We start from the raw sequence: 15,583 nt of genomic DNA, 5'->3' as shown, positions 1-15,583 counted from the left end.
GGAAATTAAAAGGTCGCGTAGAGCCGATAGATAGATAGATAGATTTATAGATAGACTTATAGATAGATAGATAGATAGATAGATAGATAGACTTATAGATAGATAGATAGATAGACTTATAGATAGATAGATAGATAGACTTATAGATAGACTTATAGATAGACTTATAGATAGATAGATAGACTTATAGATAGATAGATAGACTTATAGATAGACTTATAGATAGACTTATAGATAGACTTATAGATAGATAGATAGAGAGATTTATAGATAGACTTATAGATAGATAGATAGATAGACTTATAGATAGATAGATAGATAGATAGATAGACTTATAGATAGATAGATAGACTTATAGATAGATAGACTTATAGATAGATAGAGAGATTTATAGATAGATAGACTTATAGATAGAGAGATTTATAGACTTATAGATAGATAGATAGATAGATAGAGATTTATAGATAGACTTATAGAGAGATAGACTTATAGATAGATAGATAGATAGACTTATAGATAGATTTATAGATAGATAGATGTATAGATAGATAGATAGACTTATAGATAGATAGATAGATTTATAGACAGATAGATATACAGATAGATTTATAGATAGACTTGTAGATAGACAGATAGATAGATAGATAGATAGATAGATAGATAGATAGATAGATAGATTTATAGATAGATAGATAGATAGATTTACAGAAAGAAAAAAGAAAGAAAGAACGAATGACATCAGTGGGTAAATAAAAACCAGTAATAGTAAAAATCTGATAATAAAACAGTGAGTCAGATATAAACACAACAAAGAATGAAGGTCAATGATGAGTTTTAGCTTGAAACACGTCTTAATGCTCAATACATTACATCACAACAAGGCAACCTAGAATCTTTGCCTTTTCAAAGTAAAAGCTTCGGAAGGTCATCGGCGTAGATGGTCTCCTGCTTCACCAGCGCTTGTGATCCAACGTCGTTGGTGAAGACTTTGCCAAAAGGCCACGAGCGGCTCCTCGTGGACGCAGGCACAACGTTTTCCCATCTTTTTTTTTTTTTCTTTAAAAAACTAGATAACTAATCTAAATTAGAATGTTTGTTCAGTCAACAGAGAGATCGGGTTACCAGCAACATCCCTTAATCACTGGGCATGAAAAGTGAAGGTAACAGCTTTTATCCCTTCAGAGCTCTAATTACCTTCATTTCTGAGTGATTATAAAATGTTTCCCCAACACCTGAACGCGATTGTCTGTCGTCACACGAGCGGCGGCGGCGGCGGCGGCGGCGGCGCCTTTCCAACGGCGTCTCACAGGACGCAGACAAATATCAGTGAACGGGTCCAGATCTGCAAACCAATTAACGACACATTGATTCGCTTTGCCAAGTGTTCTGTAAAAACAAGCCTCCTCTGTGATGACAGGCTAATGAGGACACACCGTGTGTGTGTGTGTGTGTGTGTGTGTGTGTGTGTGTGTGTGTGTGTGTGTTCATGTTCACATAAGGAATTCGCTTTAAGATCAGTTCAGGGTTAAGTTCATATAAACGTGTGAAATTGTGAGTACCAGGAGTGAAACTGTGTGTGTTTTTCCTTCATGAGTCATCGTTTGACATCGTGCGTTGTGGAGCGACGAGTCGGATGATATTTATATCTATATATCATTTATATCAGGATTTGCGCGCAGGCTTGAAACATAAACATCGACTCGTCAACTGTTTGTGTTCGTACGAGAGTGGATCAGATGGCAAAGTTTGTTTTTTTCTTCAAATAAGCATATGTGTACGGTACGTGCAGTAATCCTATATTAGTCATACGTTTTCTTTTTTTTTTTTCTAAAATATTTTTTAGGAGGTAAGGCAGAGCAATACGCCATCATTTTACATCCACAAGTTAATGAAAATGTTTCCTTTGAGATGCTTTACAGTTTAAAATATTCTTCTTATTATTATTCATAATAATAATCATTTAAAAATGGAATAATAATTATATTAAGAAACAAAGAAAGACTTTGGAACAAATAATAAATTAACAGCAGAAGTAATAACAAAAACTATGGAAGTAATATTGAATAAAGTATTAACATGGAAATATATCATAAGAATAAGAATATAAACATATGTGTAGGCCCACACACACCAAATACAAATGTAAGAAGCACAGGAAATTAATTTATATTTAAAAAATTAAAAAAACACAACATACGTTTTCACTACCTGTTCAGAAAAACATTAAAAAAAATTTTTTTTAAATCAATATCCATATAAAACATGGCCATTATATATTTTACTTTGTTGAGTTTACAAATTGATTCTGTCAGGTCCTGCCAGAACCTCTACTTGTACATCTATTATTTAATGAAATCACGATGCTTAACATGAAGATAGTTTGATGTTGTTCAGCTTCTTTCCTTTCTTTCACCTCCATTTCATTCACCTGACTAATAGACTTACTTTGATTTCAAGGAAAAGGAATGATGGGGCGGAAATATGTTGTGAAGCTTAGCATTGTTTTCAAGCATGTGAACGACGATGAATTTCCACGTTTTATAATCTGAGTGTCAACTGGAGGTGTTTGACAGGGAATATAAATGATTGGAGTATCTAAAGATACACAGTCTAGACCAGGGGTCGGCGACCTTTAACGCTCAAAGAGCCATTTGGTCCCGTTTCCCACTGAACTCAACACCCAGAGAGACACATTTTATTTTGACAGTCCCACAGGAAGACCATGCCAGGGCGACACGACACACAAAACCTTCTTCACTGCTGGTTGACGACTTACAACTAATAAACTAAACTACATGAACTAAGCAACAAAAACACAATTATTAGCAACACTACAAACCTAACATAACCCCCAATAATTACATTTAAAACACCACAAACAGAAACTCCCATAATGCATTGCAGCTCTCAGCTCCTTTATCGCTACACATTATTAAAATGGAAGATAAATGTGGGAGATCTGGATTGTTAGAACCATGAGTGTGATGGTGTGTCTTTAATGTCCTGTAGTTGTTGTGGAATTCACTAGAATGTTCCGTCACTCTCAACAAGTCTGTAATGAACCTCCTGGAACTGTGGGCTTTTACTGTGAAAGGTACAGGAAGCTCCCAGCTTCAGACACCAGTTGAGCCGCTGTCATGACCTGCAGCCGCAATTCTACGTTCTTCATGTCATTATTGTTGCGTAATGACGTCACGTCGCTGCGTCGTTCACGACCCTACATTTTACCACTCTTTGTAGCGGGACTGCGCTATGAGGTGCGCCTTGCCTCCTTACATCCCTCTCTGGGTGGCCTTGCCTCCTTACGTCCCTCTCTGGGTGGCTTTGCCACCTTTGTGGTGTTTTAGTATATTATCTGATGATAGAATTAGAATTGTGGTCGAGTTGGCGTTACTTTAATCTGGACAAAGTGGGATATAATAGTAAAAGTCCTGTGTTTGACTCTTCATATCACATGTTGACCCAGGTTGTTTAGTTTTGAACTCTGGAGCTTTTCCAGACCCCTCCCAGTGAGACGTGTTTTTTTTCCCTCCCCCCCCGGTCCAGACAAGCGAGCGGTCCCCGCCCTGCTGCTGTCCTCGGCCTCGTCCCTCAGAGACCAGGCGGCGTTCTTCCAGTCCGAGACGATGCGTCCGGCCAACGACCCCAAAGAGCGAGACCCGTCTCACGTGCGCATGCTGAACGACGTCCTCCGCGACCTGGAGAAGAGCTTCGTGGCGCCGCGGGCCCCGGCGGGACTCCACAGGTCAGCCACGGGAACCCGCTTCATCTCATCCCCAACTTCTCTTTACCTTACAAACACTTTGGCTTTTCAAATCCCATTATTACCGTATTTTCTGCACTATAAGGCACACCTACATTGATTGACATAATTTACAACATTGTTCATATATAAGGCGCACCGCATTATAAGGCACATGGAATAGACCAGTGGTCATAACCTTTATAGCTCAAAGCCATTAGGTTACATTTTCCACTGATTCTAACACCCAGAGAGCTGCATGCATTTTATTTTGATAGTCCTACCTGCAGCCTATGCCAGGAGGACACTACACACAAAACCTTCTTCACTGCTGGTTGACAACTTACAACTACCGGTAATAAACTAAACTACATGAACTAAGCAACAAAAACACAACACAACACAATTATTACCGACACCACAAACCAAATAGAACCCCCAATAATTGCATTTAAAACACCACAAACAGAAACTCCCATAATTCATTGCAGCTATCGGCTGCACTGAGGAGCTCAGGATGCAAGGCATGATGGGAATTCATGTTTTGTGTTGTTGGAGGTTATTGTGGGTTGTTGTTGGGCTTGGTGTTGTGTTGATTGTGTTTATGTGTTTTTGTTCCCCAGTTTAGGGAGGAATTATTTCATCTAGTTTATTTTGGTTTGTTAGAATGTTGGTGTGCAACCATGAGTGATGAAGGTGTTGTGTGGAGTGTCGTCCGCTCTGAAGATCCGGTTGCGAAGTTAGAGTTGTCAAAATAAAAGCCTCTGGTTGTTCAGCTGTCAAATAGCAGTCTCGAGTAGAGCAATTCTTCCATATAGAAGGCGCACTGGCAGCTTTTGAGAAAATTTGAGGTATTTAGGTGCCTTATAGTGCGGAGAATACGGTATTAGATTTCAGTCGACGTTAACTTCATTTAAATAAACCACATTACCACAATCAATTTTGAGATTGAGGCCCCCTAGTGGTGAGACATTATAGTTCTTTTAAACAGTGACTAGAGCAAGGGGTGTCAAACATGCGGCCCGGGGGCCAGAACCGGCCCTCCAGACCATCTAATCCGGCCGCCGTGGGATTTTTGAAGTGTAAAAATGAAAACTGACAGAGGCGGATCTAAAAACACTCGATCGGCAAAAATTACATTCAAAACCACCCTTAGGTTTATTATTATTATTGTTATTTTTTATTTTTATTATTATTATTATTATTATTATTATTTAGTTAGAATGACAAAATGAACACAATTCAACTAAAACTGTAACAATTAATTCAACTTTTTTTTTTTTTGGCCGAAGCTTTTTGTTTTCGTTGAATGTGTGAAAACACAAATGATTATGGCATAAAGACGACATACACTTTAACGGGCGGCGCAAAAGAAAATGTTCTTCATCTCCAGCTTTGTGGCCGTCGTGTTTTCCCGCGGCGCGTCGTTTCCCTCGGCTCTCGGCTGACATTTTACACTAAATGTCTGAAGAGTTTAATCAAAGACGGAAAAAGAAATAAGAAACGCTTTTAACATTCAAGAGGGTCACCAAACACGAGCAGGCCTTGACGTGGATCTGCTCGTCGGGTCCAATCCTCTCGCCTTTGAGCACATCCTGGAGGACTCTTCTCTTCATCCCCATCACCTCGTTCTGAAAGTCTCGACCTTGATGGAAATCAAGGTCGAGAAGAAACGCCGGCGGACGCTATTGTTGGACTCGTGACATTTATAAACAAACGTTTGACCGGCTTGAGAGATTTTTTTTTCCTGAGGAACGACAATAATTCAATGAGGGCAGATGGTTCTGTTTGGTGATTATTATTATTATTTTTTTTTAATCCATTCAACAAAAGTAATTTCATAAAGCCGACATGTAATAATCGGCGTTTATTGCCCTGCTTTGAGACGGCCACTTATTGATTGCTTAGATAAATGAGAGCGAAGTGCTCCCGCGGCACATCAGATATCCCCCGGAGTTATTTAAATTCACGTCTTCATTTCCAAAAGGTCTCCTGCTCCGCTGCCGTTACACAGATAATTAAAGGGGCCTTTATTAAATGTCAACTATTTAGTGTGCAAAACTCTTTTGCTGTGAGGAGGAGAACCGAGGCGGCGGCGGCGTTGTGCTCGGCTGTCGCGGCGGCGGATCAGAAGCTGATTGAAAATAATATCCAGAGAATGCACAATATGCTATTAAAAAAATTAATAAAAAAAAATCATATTCTGCAGCTTTTTAACACATTCATATTAGTCTGGTTGCAGAAATTTTGTATTCAAAGTTTGATTTTCCACCATTAGAATATTGGATCCTAGGAGCGACATTCAGAATCTGCTGTGTCTGTGTGAGCTGGACTGGCTCCGCCCCCACACACACGCCCATCTATGGGAAAGAGGAGGAAGTACTTCCTCTCGTGGCGCCATGTGCCAGAGCAGAGCTGCTTGATTGTGGGAGGAGTCAAAGGGGGAGGAGCCTACCTTGATTGTGATTGGCTAAAACCCCCCTGATGACACTATATAGGGTTTGATTTCTGATTGGCTGCTTGGAGCGACACACTTTTTAAACCCTGGGACAAGAGGAGGACACACTTTCTTCGCTTCTGGGGCGTCGTTCTTGCGGACAGACGACCAAGTCGGATTGTCATTACGGTGACTATCAAAATAAAAGTCCCTGGAGGACATGACGGAGGAAACGCTGGTCTGATTGTCCCTCGACTGAGCATGTCCGGCGTTTCCATCGTCTACATGGAGGTGGAGCCCGAGTGTTTCCAGGAAGCCGTAATCCCCCCCCCCCCCCCCCCCCCGTTGCCACGGCGACAGAGTCGAAGAGTCGTCAGACATTTACGACACTGCTATAATCTGAACGACACCCTCTGGAGTCATCTGGTTTTTTTTCGTAATGTCTCCAACATCCGACTGGACTGCAGCCGATCGACTCTAAATGGATCTCTAAACTGAATCGAAGTGGCAGCTCTTGTGTCCCGAGTTTTAAATTGACTAAATGATCCCGGAGAAAGTCGACCATCTCCTCCCTTAATGGCTTTCCCACGCGCTCTAAATCACAGGCGGTAGCATGTTGGGGGGGGGGCAGCGGTGATTCACCGATGATTAAAGTCTCCTTCAGCCATTTGTCTCGCAACACCTCCTTTTTCAACTCTGTTCTCGACTCGCATCAAGTAGAAGAACAGGAACGGAGCGAGAAGAGGCATCATTTACACTCGGAGACGGATTTCTTTATTTCGTTTGTGGTTTTTTTTTTTTTTTTCTTCTTCAGACTGGCTGTAAGTCACGGCCTCTGCATGTCAAACCAACTGAAAGCCTCTGATCAGCTGATGAATTAATTTGAGTCAAACTGTCCCGTTTTATAAACAAACGCCATAAATTGCACCAAATTACATTTGCGTTGACGGATGTCGACTGCCTCTTGTCCTTGACTGCGCCTCTGTGTTTGATTTTAGCCTCGGCTCTTCAGCTGTCGACTTCCCCACCACATTTTTTTTCTTTCCCCCCCGGTATAAATGGCTTCTGCCGCTCAGTGTTATTCACAGTTTATGGCAGTAATGGACGTGTTAATTGTCCTCCACTGCTATTAGCATCCAGACTAAAATTAGCTGCGCCATCATGCTTGAAAAGCATTAAGGCTTAATAGAAGTCATTTATAAAGGAAGTTAGCATTCCCTCACAGGAAGGAGACAATTAGTCTCAGAGTACTGAGGAGGACTGAGGTGCTTTCAGACTGTCTTAAGCTCATAATGAGGACTTTTTGTTTTGGGGGGGGGGGGATTATTTGGCGTTACAATTACGATTGCTTTCAAAATGTTTGATTTTTAATCTGATCCACGTTGAGGTCAAACTTAAACGTTGTCCAGTTTTCTTGGACTCGACGTTTCAACACTTCAGATTGTTTAGAAGAACAAGTTTCAGAAAACTGTATGACTTCAAGTTTTACCACTCGGTGGTTTACTGAACGACTTTTATCATCCTCTATCATTGATCCACCAATCCATCATCCGTCCATCAAATAAATCCATCAATCAAGCTGTCTATCAACCATCCATCCATTGATCTATCATCAGTCCATCAAATCCCTCCCTCCATCCCTCCCTCCATCCATCCATCCATCCATAAATCCATCCATCATCCACCAAGCTATCGAGTCATCCCTCCCTCCATCTATCCATCCATCCACCCATAAATCCATCCATCCATCATCCATCAAGCTATCCAGTCATCCATCCATCCCTCCATCCATCAAGCTATCTATCAACCATCCATCCATTGATCTATCATCAATCCATCAAATCCCTCCCTCCCTCCATCCATCCATCCATCCATAAATCCATCCATCATCCACCAAGCTATCGAGTCATCCCTCCCTCCATCTATCCATCCATCCACCCATAAATCCATCCATCCATCATCCATCAAGCTATCCAGTCATCCATCCATCCCTCCATCCATCAAGCTATCTATCAACCATCCATCCATTGATCTATCATCAATCCATCAAATCCCTCCATCCATCATCCATCCACCCATAAATCCCTCCATCCATCATCCATCAAGCTATCGAGTCATCCATCCATCCATCCCTACATCCATCCATCCATCCATCTCCACATTGTGAACCAAGTGCAGAGAGAAAGAGCCCGTGGAGAAAGTACCTTCATGGAGTTGATGAAAATGGCGACGTTAACATTTCAAAACCAGCAACATCAAACATTCAACACACAAATCTGAAAGAAAAAACTCTAAATGACCGTATATGCTGATTATCCAAGAACTAGAAATGTCCGTACACGGCATCCTCTGTTTATTGGGATTGTTTGTTAAAAGCACCGAGAAACAACTGTGTTGTATGTGGTGCTATATAAATAAAGTTGAATTGAAGTAACTTTATTTCTATATATATTTATTACCCAGGAAATGTGGCTCTCGGGCGATCTCAAGTACAAACGTTATTTCTAATGTATATTTTTTGCATCCGGTACTCAGAAACCTAAAACCAAACATCTGTGCATAAACCTCAGGTTGTTCCCCCTGAGTGCCTCTGGGTAATTTGATGGGTGAAGGGCCACGGCGGTAATCTCAGAGAGCTTAGCGACAGGATTACACCACTAAGAACGTGCCTGAGATTCACGATTAACCGCCACAGTTGTAGTTTAAAGAAGTTCTGACAGAGGGAGTCGGGAGATCCTGTGGATATCTCCTGGTTTTTAGCATCTTTCATGAGAAACGCGGGACGTTTTGAGGGTAGTACTACTTTCCTCATGTATTAACAACAACAAAAATACTATAAAGTACTGTGGTTGTAGTGACACAGAGATATTCTTTTACTGGAATCAGCTTCTGTAGTTTATTTCCCCTTAAAAGAAATACTTCTCCCTCCTCTAACCTCCAGAGTATAGAGCATCTTCCTCCTCTAACCTCCAGAGTATAGAGCATCTTCCTCCTCTAACCTCCAGAGTATAGAGCATCTTCCTCCTCTAACCTCCAGAGTATAGAGCATCTTCCTCCTCTAACCATCCAGAGTATAGAGCATCTTCCTCCTCTAACCTCCAGAGTATAGAGCATCTTCCTCCTCTAACCTCCAGATTATAGAGCATCTTCCTCCTCTAACCTCCAGAGTATAGAGCATCTTCCTCCTCTAACCTCCAGAGTATAGAGCATCTTCCTCCTCTAACCTCCAGATTATAGAGCATCTTCCTCCTCTAACCTCCACAGTATAGAGCATCTTCCTCCTCTAACCTCCAGATTATAGAGCATCTTCCTCCTCTAACCTCCAGAGTATAGAGCATCTTCCTCCTCTAACCTCCAGAGTATAGAGCATCTTCCTCCTCTAACCTCCAGAGTATAGAGCATCTTCCTCCTCTAACCATCCAGATTATAGAGCATCTTCCTCCTCTAACCATCCAGAGTATAGAGCATCTTCCTCCTCTAACCTCCAGATTATAGAGCATCTTCCTCCTCTCACATCCAAATCATAGAGCAGCTGTAATTCAGTAACAGAGATGTGGAGTAATAATATACTTTTTCATTCATTTGCATCAGGAGCTGAGATTAACCACCTGCTCAGTTACTTGCAGTTTGGGATTACTTCAGAATCTGCTCTGAACTTTTTTTTGTATTTGTATTTATATAACCACAAGACGACGTCGGCTGCAGTGGACTCCCCCCTTGGTTCTTTTCCAAACGCCCGGATCCTGATCCAGAGGCCCTTTTTTTCCGCTTTGATGTAATGAATTCAAAGAGCTCGGCCATTTGAAAGTCTAAGTGTGATACAGGCCTCCCGCCAAAATAAAACACAGCCCCCTGTAATTCCACTGGTGCAAGCCACTTATTACGACAACCTAGAATTTACTCTTGTATTCAGGCGCTCGCTTACACACACACACACACACACACACACACCACTGCCCCGAAATGTGCCGTCCCAGCCGGGAATTGAACCGCAGCCTCCCTCGAGCCAGGCGCGCCACTGGGGCAGGGGTAGAGAGTGTGTGGCTGGACGTGGTGTGCTGAAGGTCAAGCGCTCCTTCACAGTCCAGCGCTCACACCCCGGGTCTTAACAGATGAACAATCAGTCCATTTACTCTCTGCCACTGTCCGTTCAGACACTTTTAAGAGGAATCAATGTGCTTGAGCCCCGCGGAGAGCGGAGCTCCGCGCAGCTCAGACCTACAAATGACGACTGCGCTGCACCGACGGAGGCTTCGAGACGCGTTTTTTTATCCCCCGCCGTGGCCGATAGGCCCCGAAGGGGAATCGTGAAACAGTCTCCGTACGTACGTACGTACGTCCGTTCAAACGTTTCTACCTATATCTCGGCAACCCCTGGGCCCACAGTGACCAAACTTCACATGTGGATACATCTCAGAGGGGGAAGGGACACTATGGTGACCTTGACCTAATTTGCATATTACGTAGGTCACAGGGTCACGAAGTGCTTAAAAACACATTTTGGGCTCTGGAGGCCTAGGTTTTTGAGCTAGGGCTCTGAAATTTTATACACACCTACTAGTACTCTGGGGACACCCTCCAGCATACCAAGTGACCTGACCTTGACCTTGACCTTGAAGATCGGTAGGGTCTGAAGTTTGGTCGCCATGGTTACACAGTACATGTATTATCATATGAATGTTTCTCCTTCTTTCTCAGCAACCCCTGGGCCCACAGTGACCAAACTTCACACATGGAGACTCCCTGTGGGGGGAAGGGGTACCTGGACCTAATTAGCATATTAAGTAGTTCACAGGGTCACTAAGTGCATAAAAACACCTTTTGGGCTCTGGAGACGTATTTTGACATAGCTTATGAAGAAGACCTTTCAGATTCTACATAATTATCTACTAGGACCCATGGAACACCCTCTAGTGTACCAAGTGTGCTGCCTTAGAGCTGGCTTTGTGAGAAAATATAAAGCCCTCCGGCGGGGGATTAGCCGAGCAATGGCCTTCTTGTTTTTTTTTTACATCCTCTGTGTTTCTGTAGGAGGAAGAACAGAGAGGCAGTCTTCTGAGGAGAGGGTGGGGTTTATTAGACCAGCGGTCGAAGCTAACAGAGGACAAATATTTTGTTAGTTACTACTTAAAGGTGTACAGGAGGATTTTCCCGAATTTTAGGAAAGAACCGCCCTCTCCACCTTTTGAAAAAATGCACATGCGCAACGCTCTACCTGCTCCCGAGACGGAACGCCTGCTAAAACGTGTGCGAGACACGTGCACGAGCCCAGTTCTCCTCGTGCACGCTCTGTTTACAAGTCACAATCAACCCTGGAAAATTACAATCTCTTCTTCTCATACACTTCGAAGACACTTGTTCTCTTGCGACCCTCTGCCATTTTCAAAGTACCCGGTGAGAACTGCGAGCTAGCTTAAAGGCGTAGCTCACCATAGACACCTGAAAGCGCGCATGCGCAGAAAGTGAAAACTAATAGATCCACGAATAGAAACTAATAGATGGCGGGAGGCCTGTATCACACTTAGACTTTCAAATGGCCGAGCTCTTTGAATTCATTACATCAAAGCGATAAAAAGGGCCTCTCGCTCTGGATCAGGATCCGGGCGTTTGGAAAATAACCAAGGGGGGAGTTCACTGCAGCCGACGTCGTCTTGTGGTTATATAAATACAAATACAAAAAAAAGTTCAGAGCAGATTCTGAAGTAATCCCAAACTGCAAGTAACTGAGCAGGTGGTTAATCTCAGCTCCTGATGCAAATAAATGAAAAAGTATATTATTACTCCAGGGACGAGCACGTACGACGGCCTTACGTAATAGATCACCAGAATGATTGGCAATTGGGAGGACCAATAGTCTTGATGATCCACCCGGAAAAAGAACATCCTCCTGTACACCTTTAAGTAGAATTTATAGGAATCTATAATTGACTGGAGTAAAGTACATTTTTCAGCCTGAGCGATATCGGTGAAACGGGCTCCGGGTTTTTAACCCCGGATCAGAAAGCGAGTCTGTAGAATCTGAGGTCACGATCCTGAGGATGAGCGTCTGCGAGGCTCCGTCACGTAATCCAAAGTGTAGAAGAACATTATGTTCTCTTCGGTGCCGTTTGGACGGAGGGTGATGGATTTGGACTCACAGGCGACTTCTCGATTTAATTTTTTTCAAAAAAATCTCTTGGCAGTCGCGCAGAATTAACAGAATATTGTGTAAAACCTGTATATACATCCAGGTTAAATTCTTCTCCACTGCAGAAGCCTGAACCCTAAATATGCATTCGAACTAATTAATGGGCCAACGTCTCGGCCATTTGCATATTTCATCTTCATATTGTTTTTTTAAAATCTCCTCCACAAAGGTTTTCCAGTCCTTCAATTTGCATTTTAATGATTGGATGCTGTTTTGCCTTTGCTTTTATGTTTTTAAAGTCATTATGCAAATCAGTGTTTTTGTGTTTGAAATGATCTTTACAAATAAAGTATGTTTGCTTTGCCATTAATTCAGAAGAGATTTAGGAAGAGAGAATCGTATAAATGTAACAATAAACTGTCTTGAAAGTAAAGCTGGAAATGACTTTCATTTACAGAAAAAAAACAGTTGCAGCTGTTTTCCACCAATAAAAAAATCAACACTGAACAATATAAGACGGAAATAAGAGATTAGGATTAGAACCATCCAGGGTGGTTTGCTCATTGGGGGAAAGTTATGGCATTAAAAAAAAAGTCTTTAGATATTAGACTTGCTCGCTTGTGAACTTCATTTTCTTCTGCATTTACAATAAGATGAGCGTCTTTTGATGTTCTTTCCAGAGATTTGGGTTGTCGCTGTCCTCTCCCGCTTTTCCAAACCGCACCTTCGCCTCCACAAGTTTCTCCGAGTTGAAACGACGGTGAGACATTTGTTCTGACCTGCAATTTACGGAGGTCCCATAACTCTCTGTTTGCGCCTCCGGGAACCACGGATCAATTCAATACAGTTCAATTCAAGTCGATCTTTATAGCGCCAATAACAAGAGAGTGTTTTCAAAGTACTTTTACAGAGAAAATTCAATTCCATCAATTTGACGGGAACAAACAGAAGAGACCAGGGGGACCAGGAGCATAGACCTATATGACTCAGTTTTTTAGAACTCTATAAGCAGGAGTCAACTTCTATGTTCTCTGTGTCTTCAGTGGGGTTTTTTTGGTTGGTTTTTTTTGTGAATTTGGTGAGTCACAGTGCCCCCTAAAGGCCTGGCATGTGTACTTACAAGCCCTCAGTATTGGCCTGAACTGTAAAATATATCAAATAAGCTACATCAGATAGAAATGTTTTCAGGTCCCGTTCACCTGACAACGTTTCAAGTGAGAACACGGTGATTTAGCATTTCCGTTTCAGAAAAATCTTTCATAGTGTCTGAAATGAAAAAAGATGTAGTTACCACATGGGGCCACTAGTGGGTGGTATTGGTTGTTTTTGCAATATAAACAACACAAACGCAGCCGAGAACAATGAGCTCCAAATATGAAACGATGAAAGAACACGGACATTCCAGTGGACAGTGGATTGTTGTTGTGGTGACTGTCAAAATAAAAGTACCAAATCTCGAGAGAGAGTATGGACAGGGAAACCATGCATGGAGTCGGAGAAACGTTTTTTTTTTTCAACTGTTGTTATATAAACTGGGCTTCAATCTTCCCAGTAGAGGCTGTGTCAGCCTGGGAGCTTTTCGAAAACCGAGGAACCTCCAGGGGGCAGCACTCCAAGAACCAAGAATTCTTCTGGAGTGATACGGGACCAACTGTTCTTTAAGATACGATAGATACCTGGTCGTTAAGAGCTTAAAGTTCCTCTACTGGAATCTACACGGAAAAAAATGAAAACATTTAGGATCCAGTTTTAGTCGTTGACGTTCATCTCTTCCTCGTCACACTCAAGACTCCACTGCTGTTTCCAGCATTTTATTTTGGCGGGACGCTTGTTGACGTCTCGCCATCACAGAAACTCCAGAAGGTTCCCCGAGGCGTCGCGTCGCAAGATCCCGTTTGTCCACTGGATCTCTTCCACATCTGGATTCTCTCTGGGAAAAACCCCTCAGCCATCAGTTTCACTACAAAGAACCTATATGAGGATATATGCGCATATATGGAACATATAAGCAGTTTATATGCACATATATGCTGCATATAGGCAAAATTTAGGTGCATATATGTGAATATACCAGCCATATACTGCTTCTTTATTTCCACATATATATATATATATATAGCCTATATATCTCACTTTGGCAACTGTCATACATTATCAAGGCAATAACTGAGAACTAACTAAAAAACAATCATGCAAGAAGAACATATAGGTGCATATATGCACACATATATACGTGCATACATGTACCTATATGCATGTATATGTGTACATATATGTGCACATATAATATAGGAAAACGGCCAATTTTATATATGTCACATATATTCAAAACCTATATTAAAACATATATGTTTATATAGGTTCTTTCCATGTGGGATTCCAGACTTTCCTCGTGGCTTCAAGACTCTTTCTTTGGCAAAGTCTTGGTGTTCCTTTATCCCACAATCCCTTGGGGCAGGATTTACCAAGATGGCGTCAGTCAGGGAACATCAACAGTTTGACGGCGTGTCGGTAAACATCTGGACTTTGTTGTGAAGCTGCAGGTCGGAGAGCGGTGACCGAGCCAAGACCCGAGGAATTGGAATTGTTTACTGACGCTCCCCCTTCTCTTTGCTTCCCCACAGGAATCTGCTGTACAGCCTCCCGGGTACGACTCCCCAGTTCTCCGTCCTCAGGTTCTCCCAGGAAACTCTCCCGTACTGCAACGCCACCGGCAGCAGGGACCGTTGCCACGGCGACGTGAGTCAGTCGCTGTCGGTCATCCTGCAGGCCGTCCGGTCCGCCGAGAGGCTGGTGCGTTTCGGGCAGAGCCTGTTTGAAAACTACCCAGGTGATGCAAAGTGAACCTCAGGTGATGCAAAAAAAAAAAAAAAACAACTCCGTGTGATCAGGTTAAAGGAAACCAAAACATTCAAACTGCCGTTCTTATTATTATCATCCGACGATCTTATATTTTTCCAATAACAGCGGATTCAATTTCAGCAACATACGATCCACAATTTGTCAGGAATTCTTGGATGAATGTATTCAAACCTGAGCTTTTCGATATGCAATAACACCGAGGTGGCGACGCTGTACGAATTGCACTAAACTCCCACCGAGGGAGTTAAAAAAAAAAAAGGCCTTTGCGTCCTCCTGCAAACTACATGAGTTCTCTTGCAACTTGAGGTCATGACATGTTTGAAGGACAAATCCAGAAATTAGAGGTTAGTTTGTGAAGGAACTGTGGGATTGTGGCCGTTGTTGGGATCAAACATACTGTACGTGTGGAAACTGG

General features: G+C 42.3%; 1 protein-coding gene across 1 annotated transcript in view; it reads left to right on the top strand.

Annotated features, from left to right (window-relative positions):
* Positions 1-15,150, top strand: part of naaladl2 (N-acetylated alpha-linked acidic dipeptidase like 2) — a gene marked incomplete at both ends in the record, with an annotated part of 270,383 nt that extends 255,233 nt beyond the window's left edge. Inside the window, 2 exon segments of the mRNA XM_080506621.1 lie at positions 3,547-3,745; positions 14,931-15,150. Of these exon segments, the coding sequence (XP_080362747.1) occupies positions 3,547-3,745; positions 14,931-15,150 (419 nt within the window).
* Positions 15,151-15,583: the final 433 nt, after the last annotated feature.

Source organism: Blennius ocellaris, assembly GCF_963422515.1.
Source record: "Blennius ocellaris genome assembly, chromosome: 12".
Taxonomy (NCBI): domain Eukaryota; kingdom Metazoa; phylum Chordata; class Actinopteri; order Blenniiformes; family Blenniidae; genus Blennius; species Blennius ocellaris.
The sequence above is the reverse complement of the archived record's forward strand: the minus strand, read 5'-3'. Positions and strand labels throughout refer to the sequence as shown.